Raw genomic sequence first — 19,203 nt, 5'->3', positions numbered from 1 at the left:
AATAAAAAGAAAGAATTCTGAGAATGAATGGAATGGTGTGTATAATGAATACATCGTGGACATATCTTTGATAAAATATATGAAAGCATACATTTTTTATTAACCGTGTATCCTGAGTGACGCCATATACGCAGTAGTGGATACTTTAAAGCTTTTTATCAAATGATTTTGTTGAAGAATGCAATACTTGAGAGTTGCAGGTGTGACGCAAAAGCGTAAAGAAATATTTGATAAGCACGGTGGGGACGGTGGGGACCGAGTTATCCTATACGAGGCTGAGAGCGTGAGCTGCGGGTCGTAAATGTACGGGCAGTTTCGATATAGAACTTGAGGCGCCCTTAACAGTGGTTGCGTATAGAACCGGTAGGCTATGATTATTTGGGAGTTTCTGAAAAACGAATAGGCGCCGAGTAGCTGTTGAACAGCTTGCCGAAGCTTTCGGGCAAAGGACTGCCAACGGGCGTGCAGGAAGGCAGGAGCCAACGAAAGTTTTTTCCGTATCTGATGAGCTCCTCCGTCGCACCGCTGGTGGTAAGATGGCTGTGCAGCTGGATGGAGGAGGGAAGGAGGACTTGAAAACACAGTTTGTCACGCGGGAAGGAACATATAAGCTAATGACTTTGTCGGAGTATTCGAGGCCAAATAGAGTCGGTTATACGAACAGTCAAGGAAGCGCATCCGTTAGGGTGTCCTTTGTAACTTTACCGGACCCAACGGATCCCACGGGTACGCAGGGTCTCGGCGACCGAATGTGTTTCAATTTTGGCAAGGAACTTTATGTTTACGTCTATCGAGGTGTTAAAAAGGTAAGACAAGTTCTATCTGCGTTCAACCTGTTTCATTAATGTCTCTATGTTTAATCGAGCGTGGAATCGTTCAGACCTAACCTCGAAACTGCACACTTAGACTCCATCTTTGCAGCCATCACCACACCTAACATACAGAATCCTCTTACTTTATGTATTCATGCATGTTAAGTCGCATTCGCCCAACTTATTCGTAGCCAGAGCTTCCCTTTAATAACGAATATACTTTCTATCCCTTTTCTATGATGCACTAATGGTTACTTTGACCTTATTTAAAATATATAAAGAGTATATTTGTTTCACTAATGGTTAGAAGTTTGATCACTCAAGCTTTGAGAGTAGTTTAATTCTTACGTTTAGATTAGTAGTCAGTGTAATATTAACATGTTTAAGGGATTTTTGTTACATATTGTTACATATAAATCTTACGTAAACTCTTAATGAGTCTATGTTGATACTTTTTGAGTAGCACTTTTAAAATGTTTCAGGCTGTGGATTTAAATAAACCATTGGACAAAAAATTATATAAAGGAACTAATCCAACTTGCCACAATTTTAATCAAACAACAGCAACTGCGGATAGTGCGCCATTATTAGTTGGTTTCTCTACAGGGCAGATTCAGTTGATAGATCCAATAAAAAAGGAGCTTAGCAAATTATACAATGAAGATGTAAGTGATGCTTTATTAAGAGAAACGAGCTAGGACGTTGTAAGTCATCTATTAAACTTCTCGGATGTCCAAGGAGATTGTAAAATATTGCTTGTACAATCCTAAAATTGTGGGTGTGGGAATATCTTTGCCAAAGATAAGCTGATAGCTTGCATGATAATTTCTATGTGCTTATTACCACCATAGGGAGATATTTTCCAATAATGTGTACAAAAGCTGTCGGCACTTATCCAATCTCTCTTGATATGAATGTGTTATCTTGTTGAAACATGATAAACAGAAAAATTAATAATAGTCTGGTGGTTCGTAATGCGTTATCCGAGGCATCCTTTCCTGTATATGTTTAACATTTAGCCCTATCGTTCGATACGTTCTGTTCTAGTTGATATTTCTTTGTAAAATTATATACGACCTGCGAGAAACATAACAATGTAAATATGTTTGTTTAATCTTTCAGAGGTTGATAGATAAGAGCAAAGTGACATGTATAAAATGGGTTCCTGGATCGAACAACCTCTTCTTGGTATCTCACAGCTCCGGACAACTGTATTTATATAACGAAGAACTCTTGTGCGGCACAACAGCTCCTCATTATCAGTCCTTTAAATCGGGGGACGGTTATGCCATATACACTTGCAAGACAAAATCTACCAGAAATCCATTGTATCGATGGGTGATAGGTGCTGAAGGATGCTGTATAAACGAATTCGCCTTCAGTCCTTGCGGTTCAAATTTAGCCGTAGTTTCCCAAGATGGGTTCCTACGAGTATTTCAGTATAACACGATGGAGCTAGTGGGCTCGGCAAGAAGTTACTTTGGTGGATTTCTATGCGTATGTTGGTCGCCGGATGGAAGATACGTCGTTGTGGGAGGCGAAGACGATCTTGTGACGATATGGAGCTTCCACGAGAAGAGAGTGGTAGCTCGAGGTCAGGGTCATCACAGCTGGGTAAGCGTAGTAGCCTTTGATCCTTACACTACATCTTACGGCGATCACGATCCTGACTTCAGTGGCTCGGATGACGAGACATTGCCGCATAATAATCATAATCACTTCCACGAGAAGTCTAATCGTCTGTCGACGACCTCGCAAGGAGTACATTCGAATAGAAACTCGTGTGGCTCAGAATTGAGAGTGTCCGGTGGTACATGCTACAGGCTAGGCAGTGTGTCGCAGGATACTCAATTGTGTTTGTGGGATATTACGGAAGATGTGTTGAGGCAACCAATGTGCGCCAAGCAGAGGCCATCCGCAGCATGTTCTAGTACCCTTTCTACTTCGGGGACGGTGAACAGTGGTAATGGCTCGACGACGAATCACCACTTGAACAATTCTAAACACAATAATTTGAATAACGTTAATTGCAAGGAGAACGCGAGTGGTAATAACGAAAGTAGTAACAATAGCATGAGTACAAATACAGCAGTGTCGACGGTAAATTCATTGACACAAAGGTTAGCAGGTCTTGGGTTCGGCGAGCGTAAAGGTGATAATCATAAAAGGAACTTTAGCCTCACTATGAGAGGTAGTGGTGCATCTAATAGCACGATAATGCAAAACAGTGGTGGGGATAAAGCTACAGCTAACTCGAATACAAGTAGTAATACGAACAGTGTCAGTGGAAGTTTAGTAGGTGCAAATAAAAAGGTTAGTTCGGTGATGGACGATCCTATGAGGTTGATAGGAACTGCCTGGTGTCCTAGGTTCGATGAGTGCCCAGTGCTAGAACCACTGGTGTGCAAGAAGTTGGCGCATGAGAGATTGACTGAATTAGTGTTTAGGGAAGATTGCTTTGTAACGGCGTGTCAAGATGGATACGTCTACACATGGGCAAGGCCTGGTCACATGGTAGGTCCACTCACCATCAGCAGCACTCTGCACAGGCCACACCATCATAGCAATCCTTACACCAATATTAATTCCTTGCGATCTAACGATCTATGATGTAACCCATCTTCAACTGTTATTACAATTCTGTGAAGTAGGGTTTCTTTTTAGAGATGAATTCCAATTTGTATATAAATAGAAATAGAATTTAAAATCATTATCGCTATTGAACGAAAGAAGTAGAAGATACGATAATGCTTTGGACGATTTTCCTATTATTGTTGTTGAATTGTATTAGGTGGCAGATGCCCTTTTAGACATAAAACTTTATTAAATGCGAAGGACACAAAGGGGTAGTTTTGTTACTTTTCGACTTTGGTATTGTAACGAATAATATCATTGCGGTATCATATGTGTTATATACAATGCTGATTCTGAAAGATTTTTATTTGAGAATAAATGTATTTTTTCTCGTATCTACAAATTAAATCCTAGTTTATGTTTTATCCAAAGCAGTATATATTATAAAAGGTGCCATTGGAAAGCATTAAAGATCTTCTAGCATTATCTTTTAGTCTGTATTTTATATCAATTGCAGAAATGTACGGATGGATGGTACTATGAATGAGCAGATTTACCGTCTCGATTCGTCTCTTACGTTTACAAAATTTTCTATCCTCTCTCCAGCATGCAATTACAACGTTTAATAATCAAGTATTAATCCAGAAAATTGAGGGAAATTAATAGAAATGCAAAGAGCGTAAGTTCGTTCATAGTATAAGCCTCCATTTATGTCTGTGCCTAATGATCATCTGGTCAAAATATATTCATTATGATGAATATTGAAGAAGTACATTAGTATAATTATAAATAGAATATATTTATGTTTGGTTTGCATCATTGAGAGTAACATTGTTTGCGCCCCCATAAGATTTTGTAACAGGGCAGGCCCCTTAAACCCTTCTTTCTTTCCTGTAAAGTGTTACTAGCTTAGCTTAGCGAATGATAGAAAGTCAATGAATTACTTAGTCAAACTATTGTCCCAGACTATAATAATGTGACATTTAATCCTCTGTTGAAAACAATGAATTGCCTTGTTGTACAATAAAGCAAAAATTTGAATGAAACATTGCTGCTTGCTTCCTGCTTGAGTTTTATACAGAATGCGATGCAGAAACTCCAGAGGAAACCTTGAGTCGTTGTGCGTGCACATCTATCGATATATATATAATCATACCTGGACATGTATATGTATATAAGTTACTTTAGTTTGATTCACTTCAGTTTCGTTGGTTGCAATGTTCAGCATGATTGTACGTGCTACTTTAGCGATCCGAAGTGTTTGGAGTTCAGATATCGGATTCGGCAGTTTCCTGGTGTTTTGCATAAAGCATTTCTATCATCAAAGTACCTTACGCTCCCTTATCTGTTTTAGCGACTTAATCAGTTCAAAGTTTTGTTGATAATTTTCATATAGCGTGCATTGCTTCTTTTATAGTGACAGTCTTATAATTTTATTGGAAGATGCTTGTGCTTGTTTCTTAAGCCGGTGAGGCATTAATTCTTTTACTTTGATTGTAAAGATTAATGTTCTGTACCATGCTTTGGCTGATGCAAGAGAATCGATGGATTAGCCTTCCCCAGAATTATCGCATGGTACGTATAATTTATTGTTTCTTTGACTTGTTCACCGTTTCGTTGGATCATGTAGTATAGAAGGTTTATATTTGCTCGAAGTTGTAGCGCGTGCCTTGCCAAGGCACACTTGAATTGTGTATCAATGATACTTTTATGCTATTGTTGCACTACTCTTTAATGTACTTTTTAGAAATGAGATTTGTTCTTAATGGGCTTCTGACTATTTGCAGAATTTTTGTACGAATGAACCGGAACTACTTTTGGTAGTGAATTTTTGTGCATCTTTTAATTACAGCCAGGAGTAGGACAGGTTGGAAATGCTCTCCATGTTGTTAGTCCTGCGGAAGGTGGAGGTACCATAGTATAGCCAGAACCAGATATTCTCACATCTTCAAAGTATGAAGAAGAATACGTCCCGTCGTTGCGTGTACTGCAGTCCTCGGAAATGCAGTTTCAACAATATACTCATTATCGTCACTTGTATTATGTATGGCCAAGTGAAAGTTATTCCAGTACTGTTTAAAGATGGGTAATCAAAGAATTATCATAAAGGCATCTAACAGCTTAATGCTTAAAGCCACATTTTTATTTGGTAAGTTAACTCTGGTGCATACCATTTGTTCTTGCTTTCTATCCTTTCTTATTTACCCAAGGGAAGCATTTAAATCTCATAGTTTTACGTTTATTTCATAAGAAAATTCAGCGAAAATAATAAGTAAATTTTGTGTACATATATCGTATATATGTATGCATAAACATGTTTGATTTTATACATTGTACACTACATCATTCCAATACGGTCCTGTTAAGTTAAAAAAATTGAATCGAATGGTGTTGTTACTACATGCTTACAAGAACCTTTGTATTACTAATGTTTACGATTGTTTAGAGACGTTATTTTAAATAATTTGCTTTTTGCGACATAGATTAACGAGAGGAATGTATTTATTGTAATCAGTCAGAGCAATGTGCAAATATGAAATATTTTCGGCAGTATTTTTTATTTGCATACTCATTACTGCAAGTTACTTTTATCTTCGGTAGTGGTAAACACGAGAAAAGTGGGCTAAATCATTTATACAGCAAAATCTACGTTAATTATTTCATTTTCAAAGTTTAATTATAGCAAATATTATTCTGCTACATTGTTAATTTTGATTAATATTCGAGATATTTAACGAAAACATATGTTCTTTATGCTTCAATTCCCTGTTGATATAATTCAAGAACAAAATCCGATCGTCGCTAACTAAATTGCCTTAATAAGATCGTAAGTTAAACATAACGAAGAAAATTTTTATTTGTCCTATAATAGAGACGCATAAATGTTTCCCTAAGAAACTTGTTCGCTTTATTGGAAATCTATAATGAGTGCATCGTCGATGCACGATCAGTTGAGGACTTGATACAAAAAGCGACTACATGTATCTGAGAGCTATAAAATCTTACATATTTCGGCAGTAAATTAAAATTTTTTATACAAAAATTTCAGTTGTATCATAACAGAAGCACTGCTTTGTCACGCTATTTGATTATAAGCATGATTGTTCTTTTAATTCTATTCATATAAACAAAATACAATTGTCAATCGATTACTTTTCTTTAACAGTCATTAGAAAATATCAATGAATGATTTTCCGATAGCTCTCAGATACAGACGTTTATCACAGTGAAGCAAATAACTATGAGTGTATAAACAAATAGTTAATAAATATTCTAATGGTAAACAGTATTTCAAATGAAATATTCCACACGGCGATACTATTTATTAATTTGTATAAATAAACAAATAAATAAATATATATGTACGTTAAAATATTAAGGTCGATATGTAAAAATAGTTTGCATCGTTGCGTGTAATATTTTAACAGTTCGGAAGTAATGCCACATTTTTCATCCTTTACCCATGGGCATTCTTTTAAATGTGTTAGTGAATCAAAACTGTAAGCAGTTAACTATATGATTTAAATAATTGTAAACCAGTGTTTCCTAGACAATAATATTCATCCCGACATGAATCATAAACAATAGTTAAAAATCTTTTTATGTCATTAAATGGATAGTAGATACGATTTATATTTCAACCGTTGGGAACCACTGGTCGCAACGATAATACATATACTTTTTTTGAAAGCTTTTTTCGTAGAAACATTTAAAGGTACATCGAAACATATTTTCGTATACACTCATCTCTTACGTTGTGACAAACCAAATCATAATTTATAGGCATGTTACATGTATAAGAATTCTTTTTTTGTACGTTACATGCGAATAGCAAACAGAAGGGAGCGAATTTGTTTTAAATATGATAGATGAGAAAAATGACAGGCACATGTTTTACGTTCCATTGATAAACTGTAAAGTTTCATTGCAAAAACAACAGCACCACCCCTATTTCGAGCATTGCCGAGTTAACTGTGTAAGGGATACTTGATAGAAGAATATACATTTCAGTTTGTAGTTCTTATCCGAGACATTATTTTGCACACGACACATTCTGATTATTGGTAAACGATAAATACGTAATATTTTTCTTTGTCATGCAAGCTCTACGAGGTATGCTGTGATATGTATGTATGCTGACATTGACTAATTATCTAATTGTAAGTGATGAAAGTGAGAATTATGCTAATGTGAATCGCGTTGCCGTGTACTAAGACGAATGAATAATCCTTAAGCTGTATTTGTAAATTGGACATTTCTTATATCGATATGCGTTATTAAACCAACGATAACAATACGTTGGCCTGTTGAATGACAAAACTATATATTTGATTTGTAAAATCCGAGATTTATAATGTTCCTACATTGTAAGCCGAACGACGAATCCATAATAAATGTTATATTCTGTTTCACGATTAGCACTGATCAAAGTTTATAGCATCGAAGGGTGAAGTTATTAAATTAACTTATTATTCCACTTGCGATATAATTCTTTGATTGCGTTCAACAGTACATATGTGTATCGAAAGCTTTAATTTTTGTAAAGAGTCGTTATTCGTTTCAATATATTTTCTCGTTCTGTAAAGCGAACAAGATTTCTTTATGTCGACAAGCGAATATATTTAAAATTGGAGCAATGATTTCGTTCACGATGTATTGCGGTGTTTGCTTGACGATCGTTTACAATCGCGTTTTGTCTACAACTAAGGATAAGTACAACGATGCGAAAATGTATTTTGATAACTAAGTTGTAAATTGGCAGATTAATCTGGCTGATTACATCTACGCAGATATACGTAAAGCTAACGAATCATTTCCTATTTGACGACTTTTTTATGAGACATTTTCACATAGAGCTTTACAAATTTCTAATTCTCTTTGCATTTCACATCATCATTTGTTTATAAACGTGTACATTCTTTGTAATTGTAAATGAAAAAATTTTAATTGTTAGCGCTCCCGTGTATTTCTCCTTGTCACATAATTATCCAAAATTGTTAATTATTTTAATAAGGACACCCACTTAAAATTTAAATTTAAATCATACTTTCATTGTACAACAGTCTGTCGAATGCTCAAGTTGCTATCGCAGTGTATCTCAGCCGACTACGATTATGTTCGACACGCGTTTCTGTTATTTTTACGTGTGCATAATGTTTCTTTACCGTTAGAGCAAAATTAGGTTCTGTGACAGATTCACAATATGAAAAATCCTTTATGTCTTGCGGTTGAAAAATTTACCAGCTGTTACGTGGGCGTTCAAAATGAAGAAATTACAAATACTTCGTGTAGACAACGACTTAGTGCAAAAAGTGAACTTACAGATAGGTAATAACATCATTAGTCCGTGTGGTATAACTGGAGTAAGTACACGTTATCACTGCACTCAGTTACAGGAAAAAAACTTTCTCAAACGCGACGTTAAAAGCTTACGAGACTCGATCAATTTCAAATTGCTGTTACGAGATTTGAAATTTCCGTTACGTATCGCACCTTTTTGCGCATGCGTTGACGACGCACGTTGTCATGTGACGCATAACTGTTTCGTGTATTGCGCCGAAAGTTAAATCGAGGCTCTAAAATCTGAAACGTTTCAGAATTCGAGTATTTTGAATTCTAAAATAATTGTGTGTATGTTAATTTCAGAACGACAATGGTCAAATTATCAGGGACGCTGCAATAATAACTTTATTGCCTGACAATGAAATGACAATAACGCCGGTAAGCTGAAGTTCAAGGTTTTCGTGCGAATTTCGCATTGACAGAAATGTTATGTTTTCGAATAGATTGAATGCAACGTGTATTAGTTTTCTACAGGAATTATTTTACTAATATTAGGTTTCACCATGTTACATGAAATCTATCGAATCTTCGCGATGGAAACTTCTTAAATTGGGTACCACCGTTCCAATAAAACCAGGAGACGTTTGTTCTCTGATACCGCACAAGTGTTGGTTTAAAGTTGTATTGGTACCTGACATAATGGAAGACATTAAGGAACACCCTTCAAAGCGAAAAGTATAGAGTCAATGTTTTAATGCCAGTACGATTTATTTCTTCAGTATTCTATGATAGCTAAATTCTAGGCTAATGAAGATGTAATTAGCGACATATCCAATAAAAAGCTCTGCTCGGAATCAGGAGAAGGGGATAATTTGCAATCTGCTAATCATGCACTGACTAAACTGTTAACAAACAACAATGATGTAGTTAAAGCGCAAGGTGAAATTTTAAACAAAGAGAATTCGACAGGCGATAAATGTGCCGTTGAAGTGGTACTTCAGAATTTTCAGGAGATTCATGACGCAAGGTTTTATATTCAATTTAAAATTTGGTATTCGACGATAAAATGACTGTAGACATTTCAATCAATTCTCGTATACGTTCTCGCTCGATAGTTTCAAGGATGAAGATGAAGCTCTAGAGTCGAATTCTCAAGTAATACGCGAACCCCAAAATACAGACCAGTTACCTTCATTGGAGCACGATCCTTGTAAGTTCGAAGATGCAAGTGAAACGGTTGCTAAAGTCCTTCCAAGAGAGGAAGCTCTGAGCAATTCTGAAAATTTGGATTCTACGAGTCAAGATGAGAAACCTGTTACAACGGATGATGTATCTCCCACATCTGCGCAAACAGATGAACCAAATGCTTCTGCTGATGCAGTGGTAGATGTTCCCAGGAGGGAGAAATGCATATATGGAAAGGAATGTTACAGGTGAGTTTTAACGAATTTGATATCTCGCACTGACTCTGTGCTGGTACCAGAAAATGACTTGGATCGGTTGATTCTTATAGAACTATCTTCGTCTCTATCAGAAACAACTAATCCAACTCATTTTCTAGCATCAGCACAGAGTCAGTGCAAGATACCGAATTCGCTAGTTGTTTCTTTTTTTTTGTCCTAAGAACTGTCTCAAAGGATTGTTTCCTTTTATAGGAAAAATCCACAACACAAAGCTGAATTCAGTCACCCAGGGGATTCTGATTTCGACATTCCGGACGATAGGGAAGAATGTTATTATGGTATGCGATGTTATCGCACAAACCCGCAACACAGACTGCAATACAAACATACTACAAGTAACGATGGAAACGACCGTCGTAAACAACTGAATCTAATACCTTCGTATACTTCACCCGAAGCAGGCGATTTCTACACAGACGATTCGGACGAAGATGAATCTATCGATGAATCCGAATATGAACCTTCTGGCAGTGGAGAAAGTTCGGACGCTGATGAATTAATATATCTGAATAGTTGTATGGAAGACAGCGACTGGGAGTACGATACAAGCGATTAAGAGGATAAATATTTTATAATGTTACCATTCGTTCAGTAATTTTAAATTACCTGTATAGATTTAATAAGAGAATTCAGATGTTTGTATTAACGTTCATAGTTATTTTTATATCTAAATTAATATATACTATGTATTAATCAAACAAAAGCGAGGATATAAAAATAGAGATTCTTTTTTAGTACTTAAGTCGCACGAGTGATTAAACGGAGTACAAATATATCGATATATATTTGTAAATATTAATACACGCATGTGTTATCAAAGAGCTAGAAAAATTCTCAGTCAATAAAAGAAAGAGTACAAAGGGGGGATAGGGATTAATTGACTTTAATGAATGAAATATATAAAAACATATTGAATAAATATTTGAAAGTAATTATCAAGTATTTTTGACTGGTATAGAAGCTCGTGTTTGCGTACAGCACTTATCACTTTTGACCATAAATATCAGTCACGGATAGTTAATATCCTTGATATCCTTCGTCGCTGTCCGCATATTTTTCAGTAGCTACATCCACCAGTATGTGCTTTGGTATTTCGGAACCCCTTACTTTAATGGTGTAACAAACATTTTCCATTTTGTGAAGGCTTTGCTTGAGCGTACAGAGTTTTCTGTTTATCTCCCTGTTCGGCGTGTTTGAACAGCCAAGGAAACCCTTGTACATATATCTAACAAAGTTGCACGTGTGATAACAACTAGCTATGTCTCCCGTTGCCAGGTTGTTAATACACTTGCGCATGAGTTCTCCAGTCAAGTCCGCGATTCCTAGTATATATTCGTACGGAGTGACTAAAGTATGCAACGTTTTAACCGCAGCGTCCTCTTCTTCGAGCTTGTAAGTAAGCGTTTTTTCTAACTGCATCCAACTTCCCAAATTTTCATCTTGCAGGTATTGATAAAACGTTTCAGCTTCTATGTATTCTTCTAGGCTACCACGATAGGCTTTAAGATACTGATATGCGTCTTGATTCTCTAATTCGGCCGCGATAGACTTAAAGTAACTGTCCACTAAGTTCTGTAGTCGCGTTTTCACTTCAAGAATCACAGACTCTTGCTTGCTCTTCTTATCTATGGTGTGCAACAGGAAAATAATTCGTTTACTCTGTATAGTTATATCTCTGCCGAGTTTTACAATTCTTTCGAAACGATCGTGTTTGTCGTCCAATTCGAGCGCGTAAGCTCGAAATTGCTGCACGACCGAATTATTCTCATTTATACTCTCGACGACTTCTCTCCCCTTGTCGCCAATGTTGATCTTCTTATTATAGCGGCCCCCGCGGTTCTTTCTGCCCCCTTTGTCCAATCATAAAACGAGAATGTCAAATGTTTTCATACGTCTGTTCATTTCGCTAAGATAAATGCCGATTTAGCACATTGTTGCATTTATTTAATGTATGCATCGTTTTAAAAACAGAAGCGACTTACATGGCAATGAAATGAACGATACAAAGTATGTTTAGAGAATTTGATGTTTGTTTCAATATACCTTTGGCCTGAGACATCGTGATTAGATTTTCACTTCTGTGTTAGATGCTTATCAATTTCGGCAGCTTATTGCGCTTATTGGTACCGCTGGCAGCATGTAATAAACATTACCTCCACTACTAGTAATCCTTTCGGAATTGTTTCGAACCAGTATGAAGAGATGTCGCTACCTCGGTACTTTAAGTCGATACTCAAAGATGGCGCTGCATACGAGGTTTCGAGAAAAATGTGCTTTAACGACCATGCTTTCGTAGACCATACACGTCTAAATTCCAAATGCTTTTTTAAATTCTGGAGGCAATGAGCCACCTTTAGTGATGCGAAAATTATGCGACAACGTTTCGTGTAATAAGTATGTGTAATGGATATGTCACGAGAGCTAAGGTAATTTCGCGTATTTCTGACGTTCGCGTTATACCTGAAAGCGAAGAATATGTTGAATTTGACGATTGCTATCCTCATTGCAGATCGTTGTACACAAACACCAGTGGTTAGAAGGAAAAAGTAAGGTTAAGCCGATTGAGAAACAGTAAAGAGAAATCTTCGATCAAAGTATGTTTTGTATTAATTAAAGAATTCAGCTAACTATGGTAGAATGTGCATTCGCGATAGTTTCTTTCATTCGAAACAATTTGCTTCGATCTCCTAGGATTTCCCTAACGAAGCGTAATTCATTAATTATTTCGTTGGGAACGTTCAAACGAATGACATTTTGGCAGCGGCTAGAATTTTATTTTAAACAGTCAGAACGTAGAATCGTATTTCAGGTTTAATAAAATCTCGGCTCGCGAGACGAAGCCCATTCGAATGCGAATAAAATCCTCGTCCATACGTTACGCTTTGATATAGGCCGGTGGAAATTTATTACCGGCCCCTCCATCGATTATCGACAGCCATCGCTGAAAGCTAGCCACATCTGTGGACGGTGATCGATAGCCTTTTATACATACGATTCGAAGAAATGTTTTTACCACTCAGATTTCCACCGAAACCATAGAGAACCAATAGTGCTAGAATAGTGTCATCTACGTGGAATCAGCCCGTTTCATCAGCATTAAATCTACAGACGAATGAAGAGGATATTATATCAGTCTAAAGTCTAAATAGCGCAGTTGAGAATTCAACGTGCTCCGGCACGTCGTATGCTGCCACTCTCGGCTTTCAACTGCGTATTTCTCCGAGGAAAATGCTCGACTATTATCGCGAAGACGCGCGATGTGCGGCATTCGCGTCGGCGCTAGATGTCTCTGACTTTCAACGGCAAATTATGTGCTCGATCGAAGAGATTTCAGACCTAAGTAACGGCCGACTAGGTTAGTCCGATGCATTTTAGCCTCGGTGAAAGGTACCGAGAGATTGCGCTGTAAAACAGAGGAGAGATGGATAGAAGGAAAGACTCATTAGGTATCCGAGTCTCCCGCGTCTTGAAACAAAGATTATCGCGGAACGAGGCCACGATAAATCGCGTCCTTCCCGTGGCCTGGATTTCCATGATAACCGAGCGGAGTTTATACGATCACCCTTTGCTCTGTCGCGAATGTACGTACACGTTCTCGCGCTATGTTCCAGAATACTACACCGAGATACATACCGACTACTCCGGCCCCCTTTTACCGCGAATACATTAAATCTCTCGCGAAAATAGTACAGAGCACGATCCAAATCCGAAAGGAACGCTGATGCGATAATAGCTGCCTCCGTTACGGCCAATTCTTTTTTCTCTCCATTTAGTTCGAGAGTGCGCTACACAGGACGGGAACAAAAGGTACGGTTTGCGGTCGCTGCTCGTTAAACCGTTCCAAGTTTCTCATCCATCTTCGACCTACAGTCGTCGAAATTGGTACTCAAGAATTTTTCTGTTTGCTCGCGCTACAAATACCAGGATTCACCTCGACTATATACAAGAACGAAAATATTGATAATGCTCGGCCGCGTATGCTACTCGGAATCTATTGTTCCAGGATCCGCAGGAACGAGCCCTTCGCTCGCGAATTTAATCTTCTTAAAAGCTCGGGCGGAGGTCCAGGGAGCGATGAATCTTATGCAAGCACGTAACACGAAATCGATGTGTTTTATTTATATACAATATTTACAAAGGCATACTGTTATCGAGTGGCTAATAAATGTCTTCGTACGCTGGAGCCTGTACAGCGTAGCTTAAGCATGGCTTTAGTCTTTTTGATTCCCGTGTGTTGCAACGGAAACGTGGCTCGTCAAGCCTCCATTACTCCGTGGCGGAGTACCCGGGTCACGTTTTCTTTTCTTCTTCGCCGGCGCGCTACCGGAGCCTCGTCTCCTTTCATCCCGCTTCTTCGTGGATGTCTCCTTCCTAAATGCAACTTTCCTGGATCGCGGCGCTCCTTATCACCGCCTCCGAAAATCGATGTGGCCTCTGGAGGCTGTAAAACGTCTGTAACAAGACACAGCGATTCGCAGGCTGTAAAATCGCGCGAGGGTATTAATTGGCGGGCCGCGCGCTCAAAATGATATCCTCCGACGGGTAACGTTCGTGGGATTTACGGCAAGATTTATCGCGTAACACGAGCATGGACCGACGGAACATTATTTTACGAGGTGATCCCGCCGATTCGGTTTTATTCTTGTTTCACCGCGGGACGAGGCGGCGACGAAATCCGATTACTCACGTTTGGCGACGCCCGTGGATAATCTGAATCTTCTACGACATCGTGGGACATCTCACGCCCCTCCAGCTGACGTGGCCTTCGCGGCAGGGAGCCGTAGTGCAGAAGTTTTCTCTCTGGAACAAGTTCCGCCGGGAGCTTAACGTCAATCGTATCATCGATTCACCCGGCAACGTAATCGGCGAGTTTGTTTTAATCGAATTTATATAAAATTCGAGGGTGAAACGAATCGCGCGCAACGCGCAACGGGCATTTACGGGAATTACACGGGGCAGCTTCGATGTTTGTTTATCCGATCGACAAATTTCGAAGTAACGTAAACACTACACGTGTGAAATTGTAAATCGATGCGCATCGAACGCGGGAATGGGTCGATATAGCGGGCGCGTTCTCTACCAGCAATTTCCTTGAGAGTATCGTTAACCGCGGTCGCGGTTTAGGACGAGACTCGATATACTTGCGATTCTCGTTTAAACGGAGCACTTTCATCAGTCCGAAGTAGAAATTCACCAGATGAGATGGGGGGTTATTTTTCGTTGATACGGTTCAATGCGAATGAAAGACGCGGGGGTTCGCCGTTGCATATCGGACACCGACTGTCTTTCGCTGGAATGTTCGTGCAGATATACGGCGGGGGATGAAGATGATAGCGCACTTGAGCGTCGAGAGCGAAGAGCCGAGGGCTGCGTATCTTGTACAATTTCTGGACACTGTTACGCCAACCCCCGGCACGGGGACATCAAGGTGGGCAGGTGTTTTGGCTTCGCCCTCGGGTGCTTGCACCCTCAAAGATATCGCTTTACCCTCGGCGTACGGCTGTACGTACACGGTTGATCGAGTGAATCTATATAGTGGCGCGGAGTGGCTTTTACCTGCGAAATGATTGGTCAGGGCAGTGGTGGGTATGAGATCAGGATTGCCGTCTTCTTCTTCGCCTTTGCCAGCAAAGGTCGCGATACTGGGCTGTTGGGGTGGCTTTGATTTGGTCGGGGTGGCCGCGTGCTTTCTCCAAAGCGCCATCAGCACCCCGGTCACGATTAGCCCCAAGCCGGTCGCCGTGCCTCCCAGGCCAATCAGGATCGGCGACATGTCCACCGAAGATGCCGATTCGTCTATAAGCGAAATCTCTACCAGATCTACTTATACATAATGCATTTAGAAGCACACGTGGTTGAAATGTAGCTGCCGTTTCCCCGCTGCTCGCTCCCTTTCCAGCCGCGAATCTTTCATCTACCTGTTTGCTCTTTCTTCCGTTTGCCGGGAGCCTGTTAGGCTATTCCCCCGTACGAGCCAGCCACGCTCCGAGACACATGACGAGCTCCAATTTAGTTGTTTGTCATTCGCGTTCCCCCGGGAACTTTGTTGGTCGAATCGCGGCAACAAATTTCCGGGGAACTTAATCTATTTCCAATTAGGACCCTACTCTGGTCTATTGCGAAACTTTGAGAAAGCGGTGTCGCTTGACGCCGCGCCGTTCGATTAACCCGTTTATTAATTCACGCGTTGCTGGGCCCGCGAGCGAGGATCCAGCACGGGACACCCTCGTTCGAAATGCTCTCGCGTTCGCGATAAATCGAGGGATGCGGTTGAAACGATTATCCCGGGAGGGTTTTAGAGTCCGGGGTTTTCGCGTTGCTCGAGCGTTATTGACGCTAGACATACGCATACTCGTTCAAACGCCGCGTATATTAATTCCGTCACTTCCGGCTGCTTCTTCAAACGTCAGTTCTTTGAACGAGGTGTCGTCGTTGCCATGGAAGATTAATGAACGCGGGGCGAAATTGCGGGGTAGGAGAACTGTCTGGACCGGTACTTCTATTGGAGGACGGACGACACGCCAGCGAGTACAGGGAAGAAACGGATGAGAGAAAACAGAATGCATAATAATAGCTCATAAATTTTGAGACTTGTTCCGGATTCTGTGGGGGTAGGGAGCTCCGCAGTGCCGGCCCCGGCGAGCATCGCTGGTGCTTCCTGTCCCGCTTAAGACGCTCCGCAAGATCTCGCGTGTGCCGGCGACGATTAATAATTTCATACCGCCTTGATAAAATCCGGTCAGCTCGCGGTGATTATACACCCCCGATGGAAAAGCGGGGTTTTATAACAGTTAACTTGATTATTAACGACCTATTCCCAAGCATTTCGTTAACGTTGAATTAATAGCAACGACAACATATCGGGAATCGGCGCGGAATTTAAAGAGTAATTTCATCGCGATACATGGGCCACGAAATGTAATTAAATTCGTGTTCGCGTGCGCTTCCCGGGGGCGGATTTATATTTCAACGAGCAATTAAATGTTTGTGTCCGGATAATCGATACAAAAGGGAAGGTCATTGATCGGCGAAGCGAATTTTTCCCGTTCGTGTTATGTGCTTCCGAACGACCATGTGCACCGAGAGTTGCATAATACGTGCTGTGCAGTTGCGGGGGAAGCGGCACGCGGGAAAGGCAAAATAGGGTTTCATTCTGGCGTTCAATTCTCATTTCGCTGCGGTGCTGTCTTTTTTTTTTTCACCGTCGAAGGGTGGAGGCGGCTGCGATCGTGTTCATTGACAGATAGGATCGCGCGTGCCACATAGTGTGTCGATTCTAATTACTCGAAGGCGAGCGTTTCGTTCATTAAAAAGACGAACGCACGCCGTAAACGCACTACGGATCGAGGGGAGGAGGGTAGGTGAGGGGATGGCATAGGTGGATAGGCGGCATTCTCCTGTCCATCTCTGAACGAAGAGAGCTTGGACCCTTCGAGGGGCGCGATTTATTAAGCGGATGCTGCCTCTCCGTCCCTTCGTGTTCCCCCGTTCAACTTGTGTGTCAGAGGTACTTACGCACCGGTGTACTTGGCCACTCCTTTTTGCGCTACGCCTTCCATGATCACCGGATCGCTGGACCCTTTCACATTGACCGCGTAAAGGGCGACCGTCGTGGGCTTGTGAAGCTCCAGCTCCCAGTAGGGGCTCGCCGATTCCAGCCGTTGCTTATCCACTATGGCCACAAATTTCTGCGGCAGACCACCATCGTACCCTTCCACGCACGATATCCTTATCCAGGAGCCGGTCTGATTGTAGGCCGTGCAGTTCTGCAACGGGTATGGCCTGCCTGCGGGCAACATACCATTTTCGATTTATCGCCTTTCTAACGCAGTCTCGCTAATTCGCTGACGCTGATCAGCGACGCCGCCATTTACTAATAGTTAAACATCTTGAAATAATCTTTCTTAAACAGTTTTTGAATTGGTTGATTTATTGTTAAAGAATTAATCGATTACTCTGCAAATTTTCATGACAAACAAATTTTTTACACCTCCTTTATGACGAGTTACCTCTTAAATCAGCAGAAATTGGAACATTCACCTGCCACTCCGCGGTTGGTACACTTTTCTTTTATTGCCCAGCGAAAATTCCAACGCAACGAAACCCTGCGCCGTTTCGCGGGCAATGAAATTATGTTCCACGACCGTCATTATCGACGATGGTGTTGCATTAACGAGATCACTTGTATGCAAATAGAGGGCTGGAAAAAGCTCGCGGAAACGATGGACAATGTGGTCGGCGCGGCTGTTCCTTTCTCTTCTTTCCCCCCCGCCGTGTAACACGCAATGGGAATAATCTTTTGTACAGGTAGTCGCATAAATTAGTGGGACCGCGATAGAAGCAGGTTTCTTTCGGTTTTAAAGCCCATTCCCTTTTGAAAACTGCAATCTACGCTAGCCTTTTAACACGGTTTTCATAGTTTCCACTCGGCTCACAAATTATTTAACTTATTCCGCGCACTGTTTTGACGCAACAATGGCTAAGAATTGTTTGAACGGTTCACCCTGCTAGCCTTTCCATTCGCGCGACGCCGCGTCCCATGAATTTTGCGAGACCCGCCCGCTTGTTTGCGTTCGCCTCGCGAGCATCTCGTTTCCATTTGCGTTTCGCATCGTCCTTTCAATTAATGATTTAATTACTCGCGTCCGCGCCGCGGTGTATCATATCGCGTCCGCTCCGCGGGCCGAGTATTAGCCGTCGGTTGGCAAAAAACTGCTGTCCGGTAATTACATAAGAAATACGTTGCTTCTCCACCGAAAATAAATTATGTGTCCAATTACCGCAAGCGGTGCACGCGGGTGCTGGCTCCGCCGAGCGTCCGGGCAAGCTATTGACCACCCTCAGCCCGTGGATCCTGCACGGCGGACGCGTATCAAACTAACCCCGCTGATTTCGCTGCTTTCGGAACTAGTTTTGTCCGCCGCAAGCTCCCGGCTCCTCAGCCGGGACTCGGTCAGTACATTTGCCGCAATCACGACGTCGGATACCGGTGCATCGCGCGCACGCCGTAATGAACATATTCAATTATGGTTTTCATTAAACTTTCGCAAAAACGCGTGCGACACAAGTGA

General features: G+C 40.8%; 4 protein-coding genes and 1 long non-coding RNA gene across 12 annotated transcripts in view; 3 read left to right on the top strand and 2 right to left on the bottom strand.

Moving 5' to 3' along the window:
• Nucleotides 1-61: 61 nt before the first annotated feature.
• LOC143368489 (WD repeat-containing protein 20) lies at nucleotides 62-8,339 on the top strand. Of its 4 annotated transcripts, XM_076811267.1 has the most exons (5): nucleotides 64-806; nucleotides 1,295-1,477; nucleotides 1,935-3,326; nucleotides 4,889-4,961; nucleotides 5,239-8,339. In XM_076811267.1, the coding sequence occupies exons 1-4, from the start codon at nucleotides 537-539 to the stop codon at nucleotides 4,937-4,939; spliced, it is 1,896 nt and encodes a 631-aa protein (XP_076667382.1). In that variant the 5' UTR covers nucleotides 64-536; the 3' UTR covers nucleotides 4,940-4,961; nucleotides 5,239-8,339. The 4 variants fall into 4 exon arrangements, with proteins under 4 accessions (XP_076667381.1, XP_076667382.1, XP_076667383.1 ...); XM_076811266.1 differs by lacking the exon at nucleotides 4,889-4,961 and having other exon boundaries at nucleotides 62-806; XM_076811268.1 differs by lacking the exons at nucleotides 4,889-4,961; nucleotides 5,239-8,339 and adding an exon at nucleotides 4,804-4,822 and having other exon boundaries at nucleotides 71-806.
• A 572-nt stretch (nucleotides 8,340-8,911) lies between these two features.
• On the top strand, nucleotides 8,912-10,778 carry LOC143368499 (uncharacterized). 4 transcript variants are annotated; one of them, XM_076811296.1, is made up of 5 exons: nucleotides 8,912-9,107; nucleotides 9,307-9,404; nucleotides 9,473-9,696; nucleotides 9,785-10,102; nucleotides 10,325-10,778. In XM_076811296.1, exons 2-5 carry the CDS (start codon nucleotides 9,369-9,371, stop codon nucleotides 10,686-10,688), a joined length of 942 nt encoding a protein of 313 aa, XP_076667411.1. In that variant the 5' UTR covers nucleotides 8,912-9,107; nucleotides 9,307-9,368; the 3' UTR covers nucleotides 10,689-10,778. The 4 variants fall into 4 exon arrangements, with proteins under 4 accessions (XP_076667411.1, XP_076667408.1, XP_076667409.1 ...); XM_076811293.1 differs by having other exon boundaries at nucleotides 9,225-9,404; XM_076811294.1 differs by having other exon boundaries at nucleotides 9,204-9,404.
• A 221-nt stretch (nucleotides 10,779-10,999) lies between these two features.
• On the bottom strand, nucleotides 11,000-12,330 carry Trax (Translin associated factor X). The gene is made up of 2 exons (XM_076811301.1): nucleotides 12,176-12,330; nucleotides 11,000-11,982 (listed from the first exon to the last, which is right to left on the bottom strand). The coding sequence occupies exons 1-2, from the start codon at nucleotides 12,189-12,191 to the stop codon at nucleotides 11,150-11,152; spliced, it is 849 nt and encodes a 282-aa protein (XP_076667416.1). The 5' UTR covers nucleotides 12,192-12,330; the 3' UTR covers nucleotides 11,000-11,149.
• Nucleotides 12,331-12,405: 75 nt separating this feature from the next.
• On the top strand, nucleotides 12,406-12,760 carry LOC143368511 (uncharacterized). The gene is made up of 2 exons (XR_013085247.1): nucleotides 12,406-12,558; nucleotides 12,642-12,760. It is a non-coding gene; the product is annotated as an uncharacterized LOC143368511 (long non-coding RNA).
• Nucleotides 12,761-14,488: 1,728 nt separating this feature from the next.
• The window catches only part of LOC143368482 (uncharacterized), a 328,678-nt gene continuing 323,963 nt past the window's right edge, over nucleotides 14,489-19,203 (bottom strand). The window contains exons 18-21 of one of the 2 annotated variants that reach the window (XM_076811250.1): nucleotides 17,652-17,918; nucleotides 15,689-15,928; nucleotides 14,820-14,932; nucleotides 14,489-14,584 (exon numbers count right to left, since the gene is read on the bottom strand). In XM_076811250.1, the coding sequence (XP_076667365.1) occupies nucleotides 14,504-14,584; nucleotides 14,820-14,932; nucleotides 15,689-15,928; nucleotides 17,652-17,918 (701 nt within the window). In that variant the 3' untranslated portion in view covers nucleotides 14,489-14,503. Of the gene's footprint in view, nucleotides 14,585-14,819; nucleotides 14,933-15,688; nucleotides 15,929-17,647; nucleotides 17,919-19,203 lie in introns of those variants that run through there. The other variant, XM_076811251.1, reaches the window with a different exon arrangement.

The sequence above is a fragment of the Andrena cerasifolii genome, chromosome 4 (assembly GCF_050908995.1).
Source record: "Andrena cerasifolii isolate SP2316 chromosome 4, iyAndCera1_principal, whole genome shotgun sequence".
In the NCBI taxonomy this organism is placed as follows: Eukaryota; Metazoa; Arthropoda; class Insecta; order Hymenoptera; family Andrenidae; genus Andrena; species Andrena cerasifolii.
Note: the sequence above shows the minus strand (reverse complement) of the source record. Positions and strands in the feature narration are given on the sequence as shown.